The sequence below is a fragment of the Artemia franciscana genome, chromosome 12 (assembly GCF_032884065.1).
Source record: "Artemia franciscana chromosome 12, ASM3288406v1, whole genome shotgun sequence".
In the NCBI taxonomy this organism is placed as follows: Eukaryota; Metazoa; Arthropoda; class Branchiopoda; order Anostraca; family Artemiidae; genus Artemia; species Artemia franciscana.
This window is the reverse complement of record NC_088874.1, coordinates 1,219,855-1,229,970: the sequence shown is the minus strand read 5'-3', so window position 1 is coordinate 1,229,970 and position 10,116 is coordinate 1,219,855. Positions and strand designations below refer to the sequence as shown.

General features: G+C 34.7%; 1 protein-coding gene across 2 annotated transcripts in view; it reads right to left on the bottom strand.

The window, feature by feature from the left end:
* Positions 1-1,739: 1,739 nt before the first annotated feature.
* LOC136033556 (zinc finger protein 37-like) overlaps positions 1,740-10,116 on the bottom strand; it is a 43,489-nt gene continuing 35,112 nt past the window's right edge. For both annotated transcript variants that reach the window (XM_065714307.1, XM_065714308.1), the window contains exon 3: positions 1,740-6,266. In XM_065714307.1, the coding sequence (XP_065570379.1) occupies positions 6,002-6,266 (265 nt within the window). In that variant the 3' untranslated portion in view covers positions 1,740-6,001. The remainder of the gene's footprint in view (positions 6,267-10,116) is intronic.

The following is a 10,116-nucleotide window of genomic DNA, read 5'->3' as shown; positions in this document are numbered from 1 at the left end:
CCTGATAATCCTATTGTCCTGGATGCCTGCTCCCATGCCTTTAGCAGCAGCACTGAGTATGTGTGACCTTTTGCTTTCTTTTTATCAAACAGTTCGTGGTAACGAACTGTAGTAAGGAGCGACCCGGTTTAACAGTAACCGAAACTCTAAAAAACGGAATTTTGATACCAATGGTTACATAAAAAAATCGCGTTTTAATGCTGATTTAAAATATATAAGTTTCATCAAGTGTAGTCTTACCCATCAAAAGTTACGAGCCTGAGAAAATTTGCCTTATTTTAGAAAATAGGGGAAAACACCCCCTAATAGTCATGAAATATTAAAGAAAATCACACCATCAGATTCAGCGTATCAGAGAACCCTGCTATAAAAGTTTCAAGCTCCCATCTTCAAAAATGTGGAATTTTTTTTTTCCAGAAGACAGATCTCGGATGCATGTTTGTTTGTTTGTTTTTTTTTTCCTAGGGATGATCGTATCGAACCATTGGTCCTAAAGTGTTGCAAGAGCGCTCATTCTAACGGAAATTAAAAGCTCTAGTGCCCTTTTTAAATGACCAAAAAAAGTGAGGGGCACATAGACCTCCTCCCACACTCATGTTTTCCCAAAGTTACCGGATCAAAATTCTGAGATAGCCATTTTATTCAGTATGGTCGAAAAATCTAATAGCTATGTCTTTGGGGACGACTTAATCCCACACAGTCCCCGGTGGAGGGGCTTCAAGTAACAAACTTTGACCAGTGTTTACATATAGTAATGGTTATTGGGAAGTGTACAGACGTTTTCAGGAGGATTTTTTTGGTTGGGGGTAGAAGGGGTTGAGGGAAGGGGTTACGTGGGGATCTTTCCATGGATGGATTTTTCATGGGGGAGGAGAATTTCCATGAGGAGATTTTCTATCATTATTTAAAAAACATTGAAAAAATAAATACAAAAAAGTTTTTTCAACGGAAAGTAAGGAGCAGTATTAAAACTCAAAAGAAACAAAAATTATTACGCATATAGGGTTCACCTCCTCCTAATACTTCGCTCTTTACGCTAAAATATTTTAGTAATTTTTACTATTTATTCTACGGCCTTTGTGATCAGGGGTCATTTTTAAGAAATTGGGAGAAAATTTAAGCTTTAGTGTAAAGGGTGATGTGTTGAAGACGGGGAGACATATACGTAATAAAAACTTACGAATGTTCTTTTTGTAAGTTAATTGGTAAGTTGTGTATATTTTCTATTAATAAAAATATTCGTAAAAAATTAAAAGTTCTAGTTGCTTCTTTAAGTAACTAAAAAATTGGAGGGCAACTAAGCCTCCTCCCCCGCTCGTTTTATCTCAAAATCGTCCGATCAAAACTATGAGAAAGCCATTTAGCCAAAAAAAATATTCAAATTAGGTTTTAATTATTCATATGCAGAGAGCCAAAATCAAAACATGCATTAATTCAAAAAGTTCAGAAGTTAAATAAAAAAAAAACAAGGTTTTTTAAACTGAAAGTAACGAGCGACATTAAAGCTTAAAACGAACAGAAATTACTCCGTATATGAAAGGGGCTGTTCCCTCCTCAAAGCCCTGCTCTTTACGCTAAAGTTTTTTACTGTTTAAAAAGTAGAGTTGAGAGAAAGAGTCACACTTTAGTTAACAGTTATAACATTTATAACTGTTAATAACATTTAACCTAACGCCTCTTGTGTAACTTCAGCTGTAGCAATAATATACTACAAATGGTGACCTATAATTAGAGACACATATTTAAATAGGATTTATTACAAAATAGATTACTGAGCAACGCTCGAAGAAACTTGAGCAAAAATATACACCTTGTGCAGCAGTACTTACTGCACCACAATCACAGTCAACTATAACCTTATTCTCAGCAGTTAATACAAGATCAAATATTGAAAATAATAATCAGCTATGCCTGCACACATCGGGTGAAAAGGGGGACGTTTTTGTCTGTCTAAGATAGGTTCAACGGACCTTCACAAAAGGGAAGATTGAAAGAAAAATAGCATCAAGCGAAATCCTATTTTTGCATTTTGATTCCTCCAAACCCTTAAAAAGTTTGGTCCTACGCTATTAAAATTAGATATGAAATTAAATTTTCAGTTATACGTTTTGTTTTTGAAATTACAGGGGGAGCTACAATTTTGAAAAAAAGGACTTTTGTTAGGTGTTTCATCGATCAAAACTTAGATTTTCGCATCAATGTATTGGTATCAAAATAAAGCTTCCTGTTTTAAATTCAATACAACTAGCAGTATTATAACAGGTGAACAAAACAAAAATTGTAAGAAAATACTTGGCAAATAACACGAAACAAAAGAAAACAATAGCACAGATATACCAATTAAAAGAGTAAAAATACATTCACTTTCATCAGTAAGCCTTAACCTATTGTATCTTTGTACGGGAGGGTCAAAAAAGGTTTTCCTCAAGGTCCTTGGAAGAGGAAAGTCCTCTGTCTAAAAAAGGTGAATTTGCATCCCGAAAAATACAGGAGAGTGATATAAGGGGATTCCTCGGTTCCCAGAACTTCGACATAATGTCCCGGTTTCAATGACCTAAGGAATGAAAATGCGCCGTTGCTAACGCTTACACTTTAATATTTGAAAGAGATGTTTGCTGAAGTATTAACTCTCCAAGTTTTCCTTAAAAGATACCATTATGAGGTAAAATGTGTATTTATTGAAGCTTAGGAAGAAAAACACCTTTATTAATCTATTTTTTTATTGATTTTAATTAATTATTATTTTTGGTACTTCTTAAATATCCCGAAAACACCCAAGAAGTGAAGTTAGGTTAATCCTAATTAAGCTAATTACAACCGAATGCAGACCGACAAACCAGTTTTACTCACGTCAAACAGGACAGGAACTTGAGTTTTTTCGGGATATTTAACAAGTACCTTAATTTTTTAATTATTGAATAAGTATTAATTATTGTTTAATGTAATAATTTAGTAATTGTTAACTTTTATATTAATTATTAGCCCTTTAATGTTATTTTGTTATATTTATTAATTATTAATTAATGAATTTCACTGATTAACTTAAATTAAAGAGATTAATTTTTTCTTTCCAAGGATGCATTTTTCTTCATTGTTCCAAATAAACTAGTTTTCCTTATTTATTGTCGATTATACCAGTTATTAGGTTTATTTTTTATTTTTGTCCCATGGACAGCATATTTCGATTTAAATATCATTTTTAATTATGGCAAGAATACCAAAATTACAAAAATGATTAACCTGTCATACCTACCTATTTTATTTGTCGCTTTACCCAAATTTGAATACCTGAATTATGGTCACCGTACGTGATATATATGAGAAAAGTACAGAAATAAAACAAATTATGGTTATATTGACCAAGAACTACAATTTATGAACCCTCACCCCCATTGCCCCTCTGCAACCGTCACATCAATATGTAGAATATAACAACTGGATATTCTAATATCGCTTGCGCATTTAGAAACTTAGTCAAAACAAGCAACAAGGTTTCTTGAATAGGACAAATGTCTTATATTAGTTTTAATTTTCCTTAAATTCTTAAATTCATTTTTGAATTAAGTAGGAGAACTCCAGTTTTATTTAAAATCTTTTACCTTCAAGGTTTGTGAATACTGCTTATTTAAAAAGGAAAATGAACTCTAATAACAATCTGAAAAATAAGATTATATTTTCAGTCTATAGGATGTTTTCTAGACACCGGCACCCACTTGCTCCCTTTCGGAAGATAAATATGGTATTTTCATTTAGAAATAGAAGAAAGGAAGTTTTGACCTTCTTATGGTCGAGAGGTCGCCCACTTTTGGTCCAGTTGTATACATCTCAGAGCATCCTCGAAAAGGATTATGCTAGAAAGTTAACACGGTAGAGATGTTATGATTAGAGGTTATTAAGCCTAAATCTCAGTTATGTTTTAAATATACCTGTCAGTAACATTTTTGTAACTATATTTCCAAAATAATATTAAATTGAAATTAAGTTAAATTTGATTTTTACCTTGGGATACAGTATGAAAAGAAATTCTTATTAACTTTTGCGATCATTAATCTCAAATCATGAGATGTCAAAAAAGGTGAATTTTAAAGAGAGGATCCTGGTCCGTGAAAGTCGGAAAATGTTTGATAGATCACCCCCCCCCAAAAAAAAAAATTGATTTTTTTTTGTGAATTTGACTTAAAAAATAAAATAATGAACAATCAAAAAGTTTATGAAACACAAAACAGCTTAGGCCAAGTACAGATAAAATTCGCAGAGGAGGGAGGTATCATGGCCCAGTGCCCACAAGATCATATTTTTTTTTTAAACTAATAACTATCCTCCGTCAAAAAAATATGCTTATCGTTGCCTCCCACCAACCGAAAACATCCCTGGGTATATGCGTGGCCAGGTAAGACAGGTTTCATAGGTAATTACAGTAAGCAGGCATTCATGTTTACAATGGATCTTCAAGAACAATATACCCTGCTCGCCGGTTTATTGTTCTTCAATAAAATTTACTCTTATTTGAATTTTGAATTAGTAGACCACAAGCTCGATAGCCAATGAAAACTCTTCAAAATAGATACGAAAAAGAAGAAGGTCCAAAAAAAACAAGGTACATCATAAAATAATGAAATATTTAATCTGAAAGTTAGTCGATAAAATTGTTTGACTCAAAATAAGAAATCTACATAATATATTTTACTTATATTTATATTCTATTTGTTATTTATTATTTGATTATTTTATTTACTTTTTTATATTTACTTTATATTTTCTATCTATTTATTCATCCTTGTATTTTAGTTATCCCTCTTCCAGATAGGTCTATCAGGCAAGGCAAAATCAAAGATTTTTGCTCGTTCGGGAATTTTTTTGGGAGGGGGGAGGGTTGGAAAAAAACGTATCAAAATTTGTTTATATGAATTTTGTTGCGTTTTTATGAGTCCGACAAAAATTTTAGGGGTGGGGGTCAAACCCCCTAACCCCCTGAATATAGCCTTGATTCCAAGACTCTATTTTTATGGGGGGAGGCCTATACCAAGAACGAAAGAAACGCGTATAGAACTTGAAAATGGAGCAACTTAGAGGGTGGGTGTATCTGAGGTTTGTGTGGGAAAAATAACAATCATAAAAGTTTACAATGGTAGTAAAAAAACGACAAGATTAGAGGGGATGGGCCTGGTAGTTGTCTGGGCACGTGTCAGCCCTAAATACTAGCTATTTGATCATTACTATTGTTTTATAGCACATCACACGGTTAAGGGAAAATATAACAAAAATAGGAAAAAATGCAACAGATAAAAGGTATAAAAAGTAAGAAAACAAGGAAACAAAACAAATTGAAAAGGGAAAAGGAATGGTATGGAATGAATGAGGTGAAGGGATATGAGGTAACTTGTAGAGGATAAAAGCCAATCACTTCCACCTTGTACCTTACAAGTCCACGGTAAAAATGGCACAAAATAAACAAAGAGATCGCTATATTTTATCAATTAATCACTACTCCAACTTCAAATTTATATCAGAGTTAAACATTCCTTTAAGCGATAATTTTCTTACGTCATAACTGTCGCTTTTAAATCATAGATATGATACAATTTTACATTATTTAGCAAAATGAGCTCCCCGTATATAGTGTTTTATAACCTGTGTCGAGTGATACAAACTCAGAAATTACCCGTCAATTTTATTTCATTATGTTCAATTCTGTTGCACTATGTTTATTCATTGTAATTTATCTATTCCTTATTTTAACAAAATCTTCAAAGAATTGGTGAGAATCTTACGTATTTTGATTATGCTATTAATATTCATGAGAAGCAGTGTTAAAATTAGCTGTTTTCTTGCGTTAATTTCGGCAATTTTTTTCGGCAAATTTTGGCAGTTTTTCGGCAAATTCAGCGTTACTCGACACAGGCTGTAGGTGACAACCTCTATACGGAGTAAACTACTAAACTCAAGTTCTGAAGAGATCAGAACAGCTTAAACCTTAATCCCTGCAAATAGATTCCACTTGCTATCCATCTGCCTCCATCTCACTAGGGGTTGGAGATCGTACACTCAATCCAGTTATGTTCAAAGCTGGAGAACTAGGAGGTGCATCCTCAGCAGATTGGCTACGAATAAGCTCGCGAAGTCGATTCCGCTTCTGACGACCCTTCGATTGATCCAAAGTGCTTGCTGCTCCAATCGAGGGTGTGCCAGGATCGCCTTTAAGATGAGTTCTCATATGCCTTGTGATCATATCACGACGACATGCTGCGTATGGACAACTTGGGCAGCTGAAACAAAAGCCGTAATTAATTATGTTGAACAAACCACGGTGTATTCCTGTTACCCGGAAGAAAAGTTTTGCTGAAACTTGAAGGAGCAATCTTGCATTTATGCATGAACAAAATATTGCTCGCAATTTTTCATAAATCCACCCACGAAAGGAAACTTTGATTTCCAATTTCGCAGCTGATTTTAGAATAACATGTTCAAAAAGTTAACAAACTCAAGAGTGCAAAAAATTGGGCCTCTTGATTTTCTATTTTTATTTGATGTGTGATTCAGAAATTTTAACTGATATGTGATTCGGGGCACATAAATGTGGAATAGCTTCGGAGGATGGGGGGACACTTTTTAAAACCTCCAGGTTGAGGTGTCGGCAGAGTGCAACCGAAGACAATATAGGGACTAGAAATCTCTAGTTGTAGGCTGTCGGACATGTTGAGCAATATGGTGTACTTTTCATTAACAATATCTTAACGAGTGAGTCATTTGGCAGTGCTATTAAAAATGAACAAAACTAGATTTAAAAAATATTTTTTTCAAATAAAAGTAAAGAGCAACATTACAGTAAAAAGTGAAAAGAAATAGTTCGTACATGAAGGAGGCTATACCCTCCTCAACCGGTGGGTCCTTACGCTAAAGTTGTAATTCGTGTCTAAGTTCTTTAATAACGACGGCTCAAACACAAGGGCCGTTACTACTACTACTACTACTAACAACTTCCTGAAGCACCAAGCCGTCTGAGGCCAACACAGCTAAACACGCTCCTCCTCCAACCTAATCTATTTAAAGCCTCCCTCTTTACAACCTCCCAGGAAGTTACCAATTTCTTTAAATCTTTATTTATGACACCCTCCCAACCCAGACAAGGACGACCTGCTTTCCGTGTAGCCCCAGACGGTTGGCCAAAAAAGACAATCTTCGGTAATCTGCCATCCTTCATCCGTAGAACGTGGCCTAGTCATCTCACCCTTTCTTTCATTATAGCCCTAGAAAGCGGGATTGAACCACATTTTTCGTACGGTCAGTCAGCCGGGTACCCAGAACAATCCTTAGGCAATTTCTCTGGAAAACATCTAGTAAATTTTCATCTGCTTTTCGGAGCGCCCAAGCTTCAGAGCCATTTTTGACCATTGTCATAACTGTAGCTTCCAATATTCTAATCTTGGTCTTCAGACTTATCTTTCTTTTCTTCCAAACTTTTTTTAACTGTGAAAAAACACCCTGAGCCTTAGCTATTCTACTTTTAACATATCCACAGCTCCAACCATCTTTACTAATAATACTACCAAGGTAACTGAAGCTCCCTACCTGATCAATCTTTTCGTTACCTTATGTCACCTGTTCATCTTCACTTATTCCTAGCCTTAGTGACTTGGTCTTCTTAACATTAATTTTCAAGCATATTTTAGAACACTGAACTCGCAAAACCTCTTAAAATTCATTCATTTTGCTCACACTTTCATCTAATATGCTTAAATCATCAGCATAATCTAAGTCCAGGAGCGTTTTTCCTCCCCATTTGATTCCGTCGTCCCCAATTGCCTTTCCTGTGCTCCTTAAGACGCAGTCCATCAAAATGATCAGTATAAAGGGGGATAGAACACAACCCTGCTTAACTCCTGATTTAATACAAAACCAGTTGCTAATCTCATTTCTTACCTTAACCGCAGCAGTATTACTCTCGTACATAGCACAAATCACTTTAATTTATTTTTCTGGTATACCATATAAGGATAAGACCTTTGTTAACGCTCTTTTATCAACAGAATCGAAAGCTTGCTCATAATCGATAAAACAGAGGACCAAAGGTGTTTGACAACGAAGGGACTTCTCAATTATTAACCTAAGAGTGAAAACTTGGTCGACACATCCTCTACCTTTTCTAAAATCGCATTGTTCTTCCCTTAAAACTTTGTCTACAGCATCTCTCAGTCTAAATGTATCATATTACTGAGTAATTTGCTACCAACAGAGACCAGACTAATGCCTCAATAATTACGACACGGGAATTCAATAATTATTCGTAAAGTACTATAGAACTTTAGCCTAAAGAGCGGGGGTTGCGGAGGGGGCTTTCCTCTTGTAGACTAATAATTTTCTGCTCGTATTAGGTCTTATTGTCACTTTTTACTTTCATTTGAAATTAAACTTGTTTTTTACTTAAAAAAAAAAACAATCAAGCCTTTAATTCAAAACGACTGGTTCGCTACATGCCATTACGCAATGCTGTGAGTTTGAGTATCTCAAGCAAATGTTTATTTAGCAGTGAAAAATAGGAATCCGTTCACAAGGAATCCATTTATTCATTCTTTAAAGGGTGTCAAATAAAAACAAGTTTTTCGACTGAAAGTAAGGAATAACATTAAAACTAAAACGAACAAAAACCATTCAGATTGTGGGGGGGGGCTCCTTTTCAATCCCTCGATCATTACACCAAAGTTATTTGGTGTTTTAAAAATCCCTTTATTTCAGACTTACGTTCCTTGTACTTCAGCTGTCGTTCTTGAAGCATTGGGACACAAAAGCCATTCGACATTCGAAAACTCATTCGAGGAACGCTTTTTCTGAAGCCCCGTTCCCCATCCCTCATCCAAATATGATGTTAAAGACGAGCAGGATTGGAAGTTTTTTCAAACACCAATTACCCTGTATTTAAGGAGGGGCTGCCTCTCACTTAGCCACCAGCTCTTTACGCTAAAGCTTGACTTTTTCCCGCCGATCATTTTTGAACGAACGCTCAGAGCGATACAAACATTCTTTCACACTTCCTCGAGAAAGGAAGGGTAAATTTATTTGTATTTGCTTTAAGAAATAAAGCTTTTAATAAAAAAGAAATTTTTTTCTAAGTTCTTTTAATAAGAAATTATTTAAAAACTTTTATTTTAAGTATTACATGATTTTAACCGTCTTTATATTTTGATTTTTATCTTAATTATAAGTGTTATGAAAGGCAATTGATGACTGCCAATTGCCTTTTTAAATATCTTTAATTAGATTAATTATCAACCGGCTATACTTTTTGCACACTAAAATGATTTCAGTTAATTACCAGTTGGCCTTTAGCGTAAGATTTGGGGATTGAGGGGATGGCAGCCCTCATCACACACAGAAATATCCATGTTCATTTTAATCAGGGGCGTAATTTGCTATGGGACAGGGAGGCAACTGCCCCCTCTAGGCCTTAGTTTGCTCCCCGGATCTCAGATTACCCCTCCCCCTCACCAGAAATTTAGTTTCTGTAAAAAAACTTGTCAAAACTACGATAAGCCGGCATAATTCAAGCATTCAGAGAAACATGTCAGTTTTCTGCAGTAAATATTGGCCTTTATGGTACTATTAAATAAAAAAACAAGTTTTTTTAATGCAAGTAAGAAGCGACATTAAAACTAAAAAAGGAACAGAAATTATTTCATTTATGAAAGGGGTTGTCCCCTCCTCAACGCCTCACTCTTTACGCTAAAGTTTGACTCTTTCTCACAACTATACTTTGTTAAACAATAAAAAACTTTAGCGTAAAGAGCAAGGCGTTGAGGAGGGGACAACCCTTTCATAAATGGAATAATTTCTGTTACTTTTTGAGTTTTAATGTCGCTCCTTACTTGCAGTTAAAAAACTTATTTTTTTTATGTTTAATTTCTGAACGTTTTTTAATTGATGCATGTTTTGATTTTGGCACACTGCACATGAATAATTAAAAGGAAATTTTGTATATTAATTTTTTTTGTCTGAATATATTTCTTATAGTTTTGATCGGACAATTTTGACAAGAAAGGGGCGGGGGACGAGGCCTAGTTGCACCCCCATTTTTGGCTGCTTAAAAAGGCAACTAGAACTTTTTGTTTTCTTACGAACGTT